The 17,160-nt window shown below is 43.0% G+C and overlaps 1 protein-coding gene across 1 annotated transcript in view; it reads right to left on the minus strand.

The window, feature by feature from the left end:
• Positions 1 to 9,115, minus strand: part of LOC123726630 (macrophage mannose receptor 1-like) — a 46,643-nt gene extending 37,528 nt beyond the window's left edge. Inside the window, exons 1-5 of the mRNA XM_045693775.1 lie at positions 8,956 to 9,115; positions 5,142 to 5,477; positions 4,017 to 4,190; positions 3,101 to 3,256; positions 2,042 to 2,155 (exon numbers count right to left, since the gene is read on the minus strand). Of these exons, the coding sequence (XP_045549731.1) occupies positions 2,042 to 2,155; positions 3,101 to 3,256; positions 4,017 to 4,190; positions 5,142 to 5,477; positions 8,956 to 9,022 (847 nt within the window). The 5' untranslated portion in view covers positions 9,023 to 9,115. The remainder of the gene's footprint in view (positions 1 to 2,041; positions 2,156 to 3,100; positions 3,257 to 4,016; positions 4,191 to 5,141; positions 5,478 to 8,955) is intronic.
• Positions 9,116 to 17,160: the final 8,045 nt, after the last annotated feature.

A 17,160-nucleotide genomic window follows, 5' to 3' on the forward strand; every position in this document is an offset into this window, starting at 1 on the left:
TGTCACTACATCTGAAGACTAACAGCTATGTCACTACATCTGAAGACTAACAGCTATGTCACTACATCTGAAGACTAACAGCTATGTCACTACATCTGAAGACTAACAGCTATGTCACGACATCTGAAGACTAACAGCTATGTCACTACATCTGAAGACTAACAGCTATGTCACTACATCTGGAGACTAACAGCTATGCCACTACATCTGAAGACTAACAGCTATGTCACTACATCTGAAGACTAACAGCTATGTCACTACATCTGAAGACTAACAGCTATGCCACTACATCTGAAGACTAACAGCTATGTCACTACATCTGAAGACTAACAGCTATGTCACTACATCTGAAGACTAACAGCTATGTCACGACATCTGAAGACTAACAGCTATGTCACTACATCTGAAGACTAACAGCTATGTCACTGCATCTGAAGACTAACAGCTATGTCACTGCATCTGAAGACTAACTGCTATGTCACTACATCTGAAGACTAACAGTTATGTCACTACATCTGGAGACTAATAGCTATGTCACTACATCTGAAGACTAAAAGCTATGTCACTACATCTGAAGACTAACAGCTATGTCACTACATCTGAAGGCAAACAGCTATGTCACTGCATCTGAAGACTAACAGCTATGTCACTGCATCTGAAGACTAACTGCTATGTCACTACATCTGAAGACTAACAGCTATGTCACTACATCTGAAGACTAACAGCTATGTCACAACATCTGAAGACTAACAGCTATGTCACTACATCTGAAGACTAACAACAGCTATGTCACTACATCTGAAGACTAACAGCTATGTCACTACATCTGAAGACTAACAGCTATGTCACTACATCTGAAGACTAACAGCAACAGAAATAGTATAGGTCCCCTATATAGAGTAACTGACCCTGGTCCCCTATATAGTGTAACTGACCCTGGTCCCCTATATAGAGTAACTGACCCTGGTCATTTTCCCCTATATAGTGTAACTGACCCTGGTCCCCTATATAGAGTAACTGACCCTGGTCCCCTATATAGAGTAACTGACCCTGGTCATTTTCCCCTATATAGTGTAACTGAAACTGGTCCCCTATATAGAGTAACTGACCCTGGTCCCCTATATAGAGTAACTGACCCTGGTCCCCTATATAGTGTAACTGACCCTGGTCCCCTATATAGAGTAACTGACCCTGGTCCCCTATATAGAGTAACTGACCCTGGTCCCCTATATAGTGTAACTGACCCTGGTCCCCTATATAGAGTAACTGACCCTGGTCCTTTTCCCCTATATAGAGTAACTGACCCTGGTCCCCTATATAGAGTAACTGACCCTGGTCCCCTATATAGAGTAACTGACCCTGGTCATTTTCCCCTATATAGTGTAACTGAAACTGGTCCCCTATATAGAGTAACTGACCCTGGTCCCCTATATAGAGTAACTGACCCTGGTCCCCTATATAGTGTAACTGACCCTGGTCCCCTATATAGAGTAACTGACCCTGGTCCCCTATATAGAGTAACTGACCCTGGTCCCCTATATAGTGTAACTGACCCTGGTCCCCTATATAGAGTAACTGACCCTGGTCCTTTTCCCCTATATAGAGTAACTGACCCTGGTCCCCTATATAGAGTAACTGACCCTGGTCCCCTATATAGAGTAACTGACCCTGGTCATTTTCCCCTATATAGAGTAACTGACCCTGGTCCCCTATATAGAGTAACTGACCCTGGTCCCCTATATAGTGTAACTGACCCTGGTCCTTTTCCCCTATATAGTGTAACTGAACCTGGTCCCCTATACAGAGTAACTGACCCTGGTCCCCTATATAGAGTAACTGACCCTGGTCCCCTATATAGAGTAACTGACCCTGGTCCTTTTCCCCTATACAGTGTAACTGACCCTGGTCCCCTATATAGAGTAACTGACCCTGGTCCCCTATATAGAGTAACTGACCCTGGTCCTTTTCCCCTATATAGAGTGACTGACCCTGGTCCAAAGTAGTGCAGCATGAAGGGAATAGTGTGAAGGTGAGGACTCACCAGAGTCCCAGCGGAAGTAGCGTAGAGGCTTCCCACTGTTCCACTGCCACCCACTGTCCTCTTCCAGAGCATTCAGCCCCGTCCACAGTGGAGCACCCTGTCTACCATACAGGCCTGTGTGTGTGTGTGTGTGTGTGTGTGTGTGTGTGTGTGTGTGTGTGTGTGTGTGTGTGTGTGTGGTGTGTGTGTGTGTGTGTGTGTGTGGTGTGTGTGGTGTGTGTGTGTGTGTGTGTGTGTGTGTGTGTGTGTGTGTGTGTGCGCATAAGAGAAGGAGATAAAGTTGCATATGACATAAATAGTCCATGTACACAAATAGTACACAAATAAACACACTAGTACATGAACAGTACACTAATAAACACACTAGTACATGAACAGTACACAAACACACTGGTACATGAACAGTACACAAATAAACACACTGGTACATGAACAGTACACAAATAAACGCACTGGTACATGAACAGTACACAAATAAACACACTAGTACATGAACAGTACACAAATAAACACACTAGTACATAAACACTACACAAATAAACACACTAGTACATGAACAGTACACTAATACACACACTAGTACATGAACAGTACACAAACACACTGGTACATGAACAGTACACTAATAAACACACTAGTACATGAACAGTACACAAACACACTGGTACATGAACAGTACACAAATAAACACACTGGTACATGAACAGTACACAAATAAATGCACTGGTACATGAACAGTACACAAATAAACACACTAGTACATGAACAGTACACAAATAAACACACTAGTACATAAACAGTACACAAATAAACACACTAGTACATGAACAGTACACTAATACACACACTAGTACATGAACAGTACACAAACACACTGGTACATGAACAGTACACTAATAAACACACTAGTACATGAACAGTACACAAATAAACACACTGGTACATGAACAGTACACTAATAAACACACTGGTACATGAACAGTACACAAATAAACACATTGCTTGAGTTTGACACGCCTGATGCGTGTGAATGTGAGCGTGGCCACCGGGTGGCGCTACCTGCTACGAAGGTCTGCTCGTGGGGTTCGGTGATTGAGGCCAAGTCTGCTCCCTGCTGTTGGCAGCTGGTCCGAGCCTGGTGCCAGGTCAGGGCAGAGTGGAGGTTCACCTGGTAGAATGTACCTGTGACCGGGTTCTTATGCCAATGCTCCATAGCTGCAGAGGGATGGGGGGGAGAGATGTACAGATTCAGTGAGCATAGCCTTGTTATTGAGAAAGGTTGCCGTAGGCAGACCTGGCTTTTCAAGAGAAGACAGGCTATGTGCAACACTGCCCACAAAATGAGGTGGAAGCTGAGCTGCACTTCCTAACCTCCTGCCAAATGTATGACCATATTAGAGACACATATTTCCCTCAGATTACACAGACTCACAAAGAATATCTATTGGGTGAAATAGATTTGTGACCTGTTGCCACAAGAAAAGGGCAACCAGTGAAGAACAAACACCATTGTAAATACAACACCAAACCATTGTAAATATTTTCCCTTTTCTACTTTAACTATTTGCACATCGTTACGACACTATGTATAGACATAATATGACATTTGAAATGTCTTTATTATTTTGGAACTTGTGTGAGTGTAATATTTACTGTTCACTTTTTATCCATTTCACTTCCCTTGGCAACGTTAACATATGTTTATCAAGCCAATAAAGCCATTGAATTGAGAGAGAGAGAGAGAGAGAGAGAGAGAGAGAGAGAGAGAGAGAGAGAGAGAGAGAGAGAGAGAGAGAGAGAGAGAGAGAGAGAGAGAGAGAGAGAGAGAGAGAGAGAGAGAGAGAGAGAGAGAGAGAGAGAGAGAGAGAGAGAGAGAGAGAGAGAGAGAGAGAGAGAGAGAGAGAGAGAGAGAGAGAGAGATGCATCTAACAACTGTGTAGATTGACACACAGTAAGTAACAGATGTAATACTCACATTTGGATGGACAAATGCCCCACAATTCATTGTCTTGGTAGTTTGTTTCAATGGCACACCAAAGCCGTCTATCAGAGGAGTCTATCGAGGTGCAGTCTCCAAACCATTGGTCTTTGTACCGGAAAGGAAACTGACAGGGACGGCCAAACGCGTTTCCTTCGATGGTAAAGAGCTCTGAAAAGGGGATAGTGGTTACTGTGGGTACTGTATGTAGCTCAGTGTGACGTGGGACCCCAAGGATTTTACTATATTAGTGTGTCGGCCATCTTGCCTCCCTGTGTGACCTTGTTGGGGAACACGGCCTTCTATACTAACACTCTTACGGGACTCTGGCTGTGAGTGTGTCCCTGTGTTACTGTACGTTGTGGATTCACAGGGAAAAATGACGTTTTTTTTCAATAAAATGTACTGTCTGATGAAGTTATATGTAACCTGTAAAATATACTGTCTGATGTAGTTATATGTAACCTGTAAAATATACTGTCTGATGTAGTTATATGTAACCTGTAAAATATACTGTCTGATGTAGTTATATGTAACCTGTAAAATATACTGTCTGATGTAGTTATATGTAACCTGTAAAGTATAAAATATACTGTCTGATGTAGTTATATGTAACCTGTAAAAATATACTGTCTGATGTAGTTATATGTAACCTGTAAAGTATAAAATATAATGTCTGATGTAGTTATATGTAACCTGTAAAATATAAAATGTACTGTCTGATGTAGTTATATGTAACCTGTAAAGTATAAAATATACTGTCTGATGTAGTTATATGTAACCTGTAAAGTATAAAATATACTGTCTGATGTAGTTATATGTAACCTGTAAAATGTACTGTCTGATGTAGTTATATGTAACCTGTAAAGTATAAAATATACTGTCTGATGTAGTTATATGTAACCTGTAAAATATACTGTCTGATGTAGTTATATGTAACCTGTAAAATATAAAATATAATGTCTGATGTAGTTATATGTAACCTGTAAAGTATAAAATATACTGTCTGATGTAGTTATATGTAACCTGCTTCTTTTGAAGTGTGTTGAGACTTGGTCCATTTTGTCCAAAATCCATTTTACAATCCTAAACAATGAGAACCTTGTGTTTGTAATCCCGTACCTCTGTGGGTCCTTGAGCAGGGGCCGTCCGTTGTACCAGAGATGATCCAGCGACTCCGAGGCCCCGTGTCTCTGGACAGCACCAGATCATTGTTGTCGTTGACGTGGAGGTACAGAGTCTGTCCTTTCAGGGTGAGCAGTGTGTTGTTACTACACTCCCACTGCTGAAGGTGGCTGTTCTCATCACAGTCAGAATTCACCAGGGTACTACCCTCTGTCTTCCCAGAAACCCCAGCACACTTCCTAATGTTGGTGTAGTAGAGACGTCCCTCTGACACCCAGCGTGCCAGCTCCTGTCTAACGCCACTTGCTGCATTGAAGAGATTGAAGGGACCGTCTACAAAGAAAAATTACAACAATCACTAACCAGCATTGAAGAGATTGAAGGGACCGTCTACAAACAAAAATTACAACAATCACTAACCAGCATTGACATAATAGGCAAACATTTGAACACTTTAATTGAACCCTCTTTCATGAGGACTTTTTAACAGTCGTAGGGCTACATAAAACTGTTATAGGGCTACATAACACTGTTATAGAGCTATATAAAACTGTCATAGAGCTATATAACACTGTCAGAGAGCTCCATAAAACTGTCATAGGGCGCCATAAAACTGTCATAGGGCTCCATAGCACTGTCATAGAGCCATATAACACTGTCATAGAGCTATATAACACTGTCATAGAGCTATATAAAACACTGTCATAGGGCTACATAACACTGTCATAGGGCTACATAACACTGACATAGAGCTCTATAACACTGTCATAGAGCTACATAACACTGTTATAGAGCTATATAAAACACTTTCATAGGGCTACATAACACTGTTATAGAGCTATATAACACTGTCATAGGGCTACATAACACTGCCATAGGGCTACATAACACTGTCATAGGGCTAAATAACACTGTCATAGGGCTACATAAATCCTATTAAGGCCAGGCACCACACCCTCATAGGATATTATTTTTCCTTAATCAATATCACAATCAACTTTTACCAGTTGAATGTAAACACAAATCTACTACTTTTAAGTATAAAGAAAATCTGCAGTATGCTATTAACATATGCAAATTAGGCATTCTGAATAAATATGTGCATATATGCATATGGTGGAAATCCATTTTTCTGGACACTGGATGAAGTCAGACTAAATATTTAGTTTTTTGTTTTGTTAAGACACTCCAGAACCGGACTTGTTCAGAGCAGATACTGAAAACCAACTTAAAAGATACCAAAAACAATTTAGTCCAATCAATGTTGGTAAAAATCATGTGGCAATTCCTTGGAACTGATTTCTGTGTGTGTGTGTGTGTGTGTGTGTGTGTGTGTGTGTGTGTGTGTGTGTGTGTGTGTGTGTGTGTGTGTGTGTGTGTGTGTGTGTGTGTGTGTGTGTGTACTTGCGCAACAATGAACAAGCTAAGTTAGCTAGCTAGTTAACATCAGCTTACGAGGTTACATCCAGGCTACGTATTGAACTTCCTCTCAGGCCAGTGGAACAACATAGTAACGTATGGTTAGATCAGACTCGCTGTTTCTCTCATTCAGGTGTTGACACAGAGGGGCGCTGTTGCCCATGCTAGGATGTTTTCCGTGGGAGATACATTCAGCCACTTGTGAATTGAATGAAAATTATGAAAACACAGAGAGACTAAAGATAAAAATGATAAAATAATGTATTTTTTGTTGGTAAATTATTTGGTGAAGCGTGGCTTCCCTTGGCATCCATGAATACACGTCATTGCCCACACATACAATACAATTGTCTGTAAGGTCCCTCAGTCTAGTAGTACATTTAAAGCACTGATTTAACCACAAAGACCAGGGAGGATTTCCAATGCCTCGCAAATAAGGGCACCTATTGGTAGATGGGTAAAAAAAAAATAGCAGACATTGAATATCCCTTTGAGCATGGTGAAGTTATTAATTACACTTTGGATGGTGTATCAATACACCCAGTCACTACAAAGATACAGGACTCCTTCCTAACTCAGTTGCCGGAGAGCAAGGAAACAACTCAGGGATTTCACCATGAGCCGAATGGTGACTTGAAAACAGTTACAGAGTTTAATGGCTGTTATAGGAGGAAAACTGAGGATGGATCAACAACATTGTAGTTACTCCACAATACTAACCTAAATGACAGAGTGAAAATAAGGAAGCCCACAGAGAATAAAATATTTCAAAACATGCATCCTATTTGCAGGCACTAAAGTAATACTGCAAAATATGTGGCAAAGAAATAAATGTTTTCTCCTGAATACAAAGCGTTATGTTTGGGGCGAATCCAACACAACACATCACTGAGTACCACTCTTCATATTTTCAACAATGGTGGTGGCTGCATCATGTTATGGGTATTTTAATTTAATTTTTTTATTTAACAAGGCAAGTCATTTAAGAACAGATTCTTATTTACAATGACGGCCTACCATGGCCAAACCAGTGCACCGCCCTATGGGACTCCCAATTACGGCCTGGATTTCAACCAGGGACTGTAGTGATGCCTCTTGCACTAAGATCTAGTGCCTTAGACCGCTGGGCCACTCGGGAGCCCACTCGGTATGCTTGTAATCGTTAAGGACTTGGCAAAACTCAGAAACTTTTTGTCAAAAAATTATGCAGAAAATGTATCCATGCTTTTGACACTTCTAGATTACTGGAATGCTCTACTTTCCGGCTACCGGGATAAAGTACTAAATAAACTTCAGTTAGTGCTAAACACGGCTGCTAGAATCTTGACTAGAACCCCCAAATGTTATCATATTACTCCAGTGCTAGTCTCTCTACACTGGCTTCCTGTTAAGGCAGATTTAAAGGCTTAACTGTTAACTTACAAAGCATTACATGGGCTTGCTCCTACCTATCTCTCTGATTTGGTCCTGCCGTATATACCTACACGTACACTACAGACACAAGACACAGGCCTCCTTACTGTCCCTAGAATTTCTAAGCAAACATCTGGAGGCAGGGTTTTCTCCATGTGAGACACAGACTCTGTCTCGACCTGTAAGTCTTTACTTTTTTTGAAGACTCATCTCTTCAGTAAGTCCTATGACTGAGTGTTGTCTGGCCCAGGGATGCGAAGGTGAACGGAAAGGCACTGGAGCGACGAACCGCCCTTGTCTCTGCCTGGCTGGTTCCCCTCTCTCCACTGGGATTATTTGCCTCTGACCCTATTACGGGGGCTGACTCACTGGCTTACTAGTGTTCTTCCATGCTGTCCCTAGGAGGGGTGCATCACTTTAGTGGGTTGAGTCACTGACTCCTTGCTGTCCCCAGTCCACCTGGTGCTGCTGCTGCTCCAATTTCAACTGTTCTGCCTGCGGCTATGGAACCTTGACGAGTTCACCGGATGTGCTACCTGTCCCAGACCTGCTGTTGTTGACTCCCTCTCTCTACCGCACCTGCTGTATCTAACTCTGAATCCTGAGGTGCTGACCTGTTGCACCCTCGACAACCACTGTGATTATTATTATTTCACCCTGCTGGTCATCTATGAAAGTTTGAACATCTTGGCCATGTTCTGTTATAATCTCAACCTGGCACAGCCAGAAGAGGACTGGCCACCCCTCAGAGCCTGGTTCCTCTCTAGGTTTCTTCCTAGGTTCCTGCCTTTCTAGGGAGTTTTTCCTAGCCACCGTGCTTCTACATCTGCACTGCTTGCAGTTTGGGGTTTTAGGCTGGATTTCTGTATAGTACTTTGTGACATTGGCTGATTAAAAAGGGCTTTATAAATACATTTGATTGATGAACAACATTCCTGTTTCAGGTGTAAACTAATAACCAATGAGATAAACAACATACCTGTTTCAGGAGCCCCCAGGGTGGTTTGAATGAAGAGCATCAGTACAGTTATCATGATGGTTGTCATGGTCCCAGTAGGGTTGTGCCTGACATACAGACCTCCTACAGCAGAGTGGAGTGTTCTGTGCGACTGGGTCTGCTATTTATTAACCATCAAGTTCTCTGTCACATGACATCTTTTTTTCTTCTCTATCAATGGATGTTGTGACATTTCAACACTTTTCTGGTGAATGGGAGGTGCACTGACACCCTCGATCAGCCAACATGTACTCACTACGTCAGGGTTTACGATTCGCTGAAAACACTGTGGTGTTGAAAATAATATATACCACAAGTCATGAGTCAATAGTCAATTTCTGGGCCCCGAATGGCATCCTATTCCGATATAGAACCCTGTGGGCCCTGGTTAAAAGTAGTGCACTACAAAGGGCCCTGGTTAAAGGTAGTGCACTACAAAGGGAATAGGGTGCCATTTAGGATGTAAATCACTAACCAATGTCTGTTCATCCCAACAGGTTAGATGGTTATTACAACAATGTAAAGTAAGCCTACGTGTCATCTCATTAGCTACAATAACCAGCACAATAGGAGCATCCCAAATGGCACCCTATATAGTGAATAATAAGGTGCCATTTGGGACGCTAACCTATACCTGGCTAACGGCTAGCTGTCAGACTATACCTGGCTAACGGCTAGCTGTGAGACTATACCTGGTAACGGCTAGCTGTCAGACTATACCTGGCTAAGGGCTAGCTGTCAGACTATACCTGGCTAAGGGCTAGCTGTCAGACTATACCTGGCTAACAGCAAGCTGTCAGAATATACCTACTAACGGCTAGCTGTCACACTATACCTGGCTAACAGCTAGCTGTCAGATTATACCTGGCTAACGGCTGGCTGTCAGACTATATCTGGCTAACGGCTAGCTGTCAGACTATACCTGGCTAACGGCTAGCTGTCAGACTATACCTGGCTAACGGCTAGCTGTCAGACTATACCTGGTAACGGCTAGCTGTCAGACTATACCTGGCTAACAGCTAGCTGTCAGACTATACCTGGCTAACGGCTGGCTGTCTGTTTCATAATTGTCACTCTTTCAGGAATTTGACCCTGACCTCAGGGGAGTGAAAATAGTCTAACGGCTGGCTGTCAGACTATACCTGGCTAACGGCTAGCTGTCAGACTATACCTGGCTAACGGCTAGCTGTCAGACTACCTGGCTAACGGCTAAGGAGGACAAAGATCAGCTTATGAAAACATTTCTTGCGGACAGCTCTGATTCATCCTTGAGCACACAGAAAGAGAGGGGTGTGTGTGTTTGAGAAAGAAGAAGTGGTACCATGGGGCCCCAGGGAGCTATGGCCTCTACCACCACACACCCTCGAAGACGGGAAGAACAGAGGGGACGTGATTCACCAGAACACAGGAAGCAACTGGCTGAGTGCTAAGGAGGACAAAGACCAGCTAGGTCTACTATCCTACTGGAACCTATAGACAAGCTAGGTCTGCTATCCTACTGGAACCTATAGACCAGCTAGGTCTACTATCCTACTGGAACCTATAGACCTACAGCTAGGTTAACTATCCTACTGGAACCTATAGACCAGCTAGGTCTACTATCCTACTGGAACCTATAGACCAGCTAGGTCTACTATCCTACTGGAACCTATAGACCAGCTAGGTCTACTATCATACTGGAACCTATAGACCAGCTAGGTCTACTATCCTACTGGAACCTATAGACCAGCTAGGTCTACTATCCAACTGGAACCTATAGACCAGCTAGGTCTACTATCCTACTGGAACCTATAGACCTACAGCTAGGTCTACTATCCTACTGGAACCTATAGACCTACGGCTAGGTCTACTATCCTACTGGAACCTATAGACCAGCTAGGTCTACTATCCTACTGGATCCTATAAACCAGCTAGGTCTACTATCCTACTGGAACCTATAGACCAGCTAGGTCTACTATCCTACTGGAACCTATAGACCAGCTAGGTCTACTATCCAACTGGAACCTATAGACCTACAGCTAGGTCTACTATCCTACTGGAACCTATAGACCTACAGCTAGGTCTACTATCCTACTGGAACCTATAGACCTACGGCTAGGTCTACTATCCTACTGGAACCTATAGACCAGCTAGGTCTACTATCCTACTGGAACCTATAGACCAGCTAGGTCTACTATCCTACTGGAACCTATAGACATACAGCTAGGTCTAGTATCCTACTGGAACCTATAGACCAGCTAGGTCTACTATCCTACTGGAACCTATAGACCTACAGCTAGGTCTACTATCCTACTGGAACCTATAGACCAGCTAGGTCTACTATCCTACTGGAACCTATAGACCAGCTAGGTCTTCTATCCTACTGGAACTTATAGACCTACAGCTAGGTCTACTATCCTACTGGAACCTATAGACCTACAGCTAGGTCTACTATCCTACTGGAACCTATAGACCAGCTAGGTCTACTATCCTACTGGAACTTATAGACCTACAGCTAGGTCTACTATCCTACTGGAACCTATAGACCTACGGCTAGGTCTACTATCCTACTGGAACCTATAGACCAGCTAGTTCTACTATCCTACTGGAACCTATAGACCAGCTAGGTCTACTATCCTACTGGAACCTATAGACCTACAGCTTGTGAAATGTGAAATGTAGGACAACAGCAATGGAAACTTCAGGACTATCAACCATCTTCTCATTTGTTTGTTAATAGTCTATATGGCTAAAGCAAAGCCAATAACACAGGATGATTAACACCAGTGCATTTGCTTCAACGGATAGAGTGATAGATTGGTACTGATTAATTGATAGAGTGGTAGATTGGTACTGATTCATTGATAGAGTGATAGATTGGTACTGATTCGTTGATAGAGTGATAGATTGGTACTGATTCGTTGATAGAGTGGTACTGATTCATTGATAGAGTGGTAGATTGGTACTGATTAATTGATAGAGTGGTAGATTGGTACTGATTAATTGATAGAGTGATAGATTGGTACTGATTCGTTGATAGAGTGATAGATTGGTACTGATTCATTGATAGAGTGGTAGATTGGTACTGATTCATTGCGTCAACGCTTACGGTGCACAAAGACAGAGCTGCATTATCATCAAAACCACAGTTGGGCAATATTCAGGCAAACGCAATTCTCGGAAACAACCAATAATACAGGGACCCCACCCACACAGCAGAGAAATTCATAAGAAATGCGTGATGCTCTCTCATCTATCAGTATCACTTTCCTTTATGTGTCGTCTGATTTCCCACTACATTATAGGTTGTTCTTAGAATTGTGTCTGCCTGAATATGACCTAACTGTGATATGGACGATGATGCACCTCTGTCTTTGTGAGTCTAAAGCGTTGAGGTGAACACATAACATCAGTACTGGAGACACAACATCCTGATATGAGATTTACAGTTGTTGGCCTTTCATAACATTGACTAAAAAGCTTTTTTAAAAAGCTAACCTGACTGATACCTTTAAGCCAGTAGGTAAAGTAGAGGACAGCTAACCTGACTGATACCTCTAAGCTAGTAGTTAAAGTAGAGGACAGCTAACCTGCCTGATACCTCTAAGCCAGTAGGTAAAGTAGAGGACAGCTAACCTGACTGATAGCGCTAAGTTAGGTTTGGGAAACAACATTGAGAGACTTTGTATTGGTTGGACTCCCTGAGTTGTGTATCGTTCTGGCAACGGAAAATAACCCGACCACAATATAGACGCTACCCCAATAAAACGTTTCCTGTCAACAAATGTATAATCTCTAAGAGCTCTTCTTACCAGATGTAAAGTGAAATGTGTCCATCGCTATCAAATCAAACAGATCAAGAGATATCATTTGCCCGTTATAGTGCCACCGTTTGGTCGATCTGAATATGCTTGCATATGTTAATTCTTGACAGTGTTTGGAACATATGTACGAAGTTTTGTTACAATACCAATATCATTGTCTGATTTATATGCATTTATTTGCCAGGTCACGCCAATCTGAATGTTTATTGGTCAATATTGTTTTAGGTCTGGAAAATGTTGAGAGACATTGGTCCATAGATGCTATATGTCAAGTTTTGGTATTTTGGGAATATTTTATTAGGATCCCCATTAGCTGTTGCAAAAGCCGTTTGGCCGTTTCATGCATGTTAACATTAGAAGCCTACTCCCTAAGTTTGTTTTACTCACTGCTTTAGCACACTCTGCCAACCCGGATGTCTTAGCCGTGTCTGAATCCTGGCTTAGGAAGGCCACCAAAAATCATAACATCTCCATCCCTAACTTTAACATTTTCCACCAAGATAGAACTGCCAAAGGGGGCGGAGTTGCAATCTACTGCAAAGATAGCCTGCAGAGTTCTGTATTACTCTCCAAGTCTGTACCCAAACAATTTGAGCTTCTACTTCTAAAAAAATCACCTTTCCATAAACAAGTCTTTCACTGTTGTCGCTTGCTATAGATCCCCCTCTGCCCCCAGCTGTGCCCTGGACACCATATGTGAACTGATTGCCCCCCATCTATCTTCTGAGCTCGTGCTGCTAGGTGACCTAAACTGGGACATGCCTAATACCCCGGCCATCCTACAATCTAAGCTTGATAACGTCAATCTCACACAAATTATCAATGAACCCACCAGGTACCACCCCAAATCCGTAAACACGGGCACCCTCATAGATATCATCCTAACTAACTCGCCCTCCAAATATACCTCTGCTGTTTTCAATCAAAGATCTCAGCGATCACTGCCTCATTGCCTGCATCCGTAATGGGTCTGCGACCAAACGACCACCCCTCATCACTGTCAAACGCTCCTAAAACACTTCTGCGAGCAGGCCTTTCTAATCGACCTGGCCGGGGTATCCTGGAATGACATTGACCTCATGCCGTCAGTAGAGGATGCCTGGTTATTCTTTAAAAGTGCCTTCCTCACCATCTTAAATAAGCATGCCCCATTCAAAAAATGTAGAACTAGGAAAAGATATAGTCCTTGGTTCACTCCAGACCTGTCTGCCCTTGACCAGCACAAAAACATCCCGTGGCGTTCTGCATTAGCATCGAATAGCCCCCGTGATATGCAACTTTTCAGGGAAGTTAGGAACAAATATACACAGGCAGTTAGGAAAGCTAAGGCTAGCTTTTTCAAACAGAAATTTGCATCCTGTTGTACAAACTCAAAAAAGTTCTGGGACACTGTAAAGTCCATGGAGAATAAGAGCACCTCCTCCCAGCTGCCCACTGCTCTGAGGCTAGGAAATACTGTTACCACCGATTAAATCCACTATAATTGAGAATCTCAATAAGCATTTCTCTTCGACTGGCCATGCTTTCCACCTGGCTACCCCTACCCTGGTCAACTGCTCGGCACCCTCCACAGCAACCCGCCAAAGCCCCCACCATTTCTCCATCACCCAAATCCAGATAGCTGATGTTCTGAAAGAGCGGCAAAATCTGGACCCCTACATGTCAGCCGGGCTAGACAATCTGGACCCTCTCTTTCTAAAATTATCTGCCGAAATTGTTGCAACTCCTATTACTAGCCTGTTCAACCTCTCTTTCGTATCGTCTGAGATTCCCAAAGATTGGAAAGCTGCCGTGGTCATCCCCCTCTTCAAAGGGGATGACACTCTAGACCCAAACTGCTACAGACCTATATCTCTCCTACCCTGTCTTTCTAAGGTCTTCGAAAGCCAAGTAAACAAACAGATTACCGTCCACTTCGAATCATACATACCTTCTCCGCTATGTAATCCGGTTTCAGAGCTGGTCATGGGTGCACCTCAGCCACGCTCAAGGTCCTGAATGACATCATAACCGCCATCGATAAGAGACATTACTGTGCAGCCGTATTCATCGACCTGGCCAAGGCTTTCGACTCTGTCAACCACCACATTCTTATTAGCAGACTCGACAGCCTTGGTTTCTCAAATGATTGCCTCGCCTGGTTTACCAACTACTTCTCTGATAGAGTTTAATGTGTCAAATCGGAGGGTCTGTTGTCCGGACCTCTGGCAGTCTCTATGGGGGTGCCACAGGGTTCAATTCTCGGGCCGACTCTCTTCTCTGTGTACATCAATGATGTCGCTCTTGCAGCTGGTGATTCTCTGATCCACCTCTACGCAGACGACACCATTCTGTATACATCTGATGCCCTTCATTGGACACGGTGCTAACAAACCTCCAAACGAGCTTCAATGCCGTACAACTTTCCTTCCGTGGCCTCCAACTGCTCTTAAACGCAAGTAAAACTAAATGCATGCTATTCAATCAATCACTGCCCGCACCTGCCCGTCCGTCCAGCATCACTACTCTGGACGGCTCTGACTTAGAATGCGTGGACAACTACAAATACCTAGATGTCATATTACAGGACCTATAGGACCTACCTATAACAGGACCAACAGGACCTACAGGACCTACCTATAACAGGACCTACAGGACCTACCTATAACAGAACCTACAGAACCTACCTATAACAGGACCTACAGAACCTACCTATAACAGGACCTACCTATAACAGGACCTACCTATAACAGGACCTACCTATAACAGGACCTACAGGACCAACAGGACCTACCTATAACAGGACCTACAGGACCTATAGGATCTACCTCTAACAGAACCTACCTATAACAGAACCTACAGAACCTACCTATAACAGGACCTACAGAACCTACCTATAACAGGACCTACCTATAACAGGACCTACAGGACCTACCTATAACAGGACCTACCTATAACAGGACCTACAGGACCTACCTATAACAGGACCTACCTATAACAGGACCTACAGGACCAACAGGACCTACCTATAACAGGACCTACAGGACCTATAGGACCTACCTATAACATGACCTACCTATAACAGAACCTACCTATAACAGAACCTACAGAACCTACCTATAACAGAACCTACAGAACCTACCTATAACAGGACCTACAGAACCTACCTATAACAGGACCTACCTATAACAGGACCTACAGGACCTACCTATAACAGGACCTACCTATAACAGAACCTACAGAACCTACCTATAACAGGACCAACAGGACCTACCTATAACAGGACCTACCTATAACAGGACCTACAGGACCTACCTATAACAGGACCTACCTATAACAGGACCCACAGGACCAACAGGACCTACCTATAACAGGACCTACCTATAACAGGACCTACCTATAGCAGGACCTACCTATAACAGGACCTACAGGACCTACAGAACCTACCTATAACAGGACCTACAGGACCTACCTATAACAGGACCTACAGGACCTACCTATAACAGGATCTACCTATAACAGGACCTACAGAACCTACCTATAGCAGGACCTACAGAACCTACAGAACCTACCTATAACAGGACCTACAGGACCTACCTATAACAGGAACTACCTATAACAGGACCTACCTATAACAGGAACTACCTATAACAGGACCTACCTATAACAGGACCTACAGGACCTACAGGACCTACCTATAACAGGACCTACCTATAACAGGACCTACACTTTTAGAAAAAAAGGTTCCAAAACGGTTCTTATGCTGTCAGTCAGCAGAAACACAGTTTCTGTGTTTTATTACAGTAAACTATAATATTTTTTTATGTGGGTGAGGCAGATATATAGCATTTAAAAATATGTATATTATTTGTCCATGATTAGATAGTGAAAAAACTCATAGGATAACCTTTTCTTCCCAGGTAGAACCCTTTTGGACTCCATGTGGAACCCTCTGTGTAAAGAGTTCTACATAGAACTCAAATGGGATCTACCTGGAACCAAAAGGGTTTCTTCAAAGGGTTCTCCTATGAGGACAGCTGAAGAACCCTTTTAGGTTCTAGAGAGTACCTTTTTTAAAAGTGTAGACCATAAATGTTTTCCTTACAGGATATAGAAAAGAGCAGTAAACACTACAGTAAATACTAGGGTATACTGCAGACGGCAAAAACACTACAGCAAATACTATAATATACTGCAGTCGGCAAAAACACTACAGTAAATACTAGAGTATACTGCAGTCCGCAAAAATACTACAGTAAATACTAGGGTATACTGCAGTCTGCAAAAACACTACAGTTGTCACGTCCTGGCCAGTATAAGGGTTAATTGGTATTGTAGTTTGGTCAGGACGTGGCAGAGGGTATTTGTTTTATGTGGTTCAGGGTGGTGTTTTTGTAGTAAGGGC

Source organism: Salmo salar, chromosome ssa14 (genome assembly GCF_905237065.1).
Source record: "Salmo salar chromosome ssa14, Ssal_v3.1, whole genome shotgun sequence".
NCBI classification, from domain to species: domain Eukaryota; kingdom Metazoa; phylum Chordata; class Actinopteri; order Salmoniformes; family Salmonidae; genus Salmo; species Salmo salar.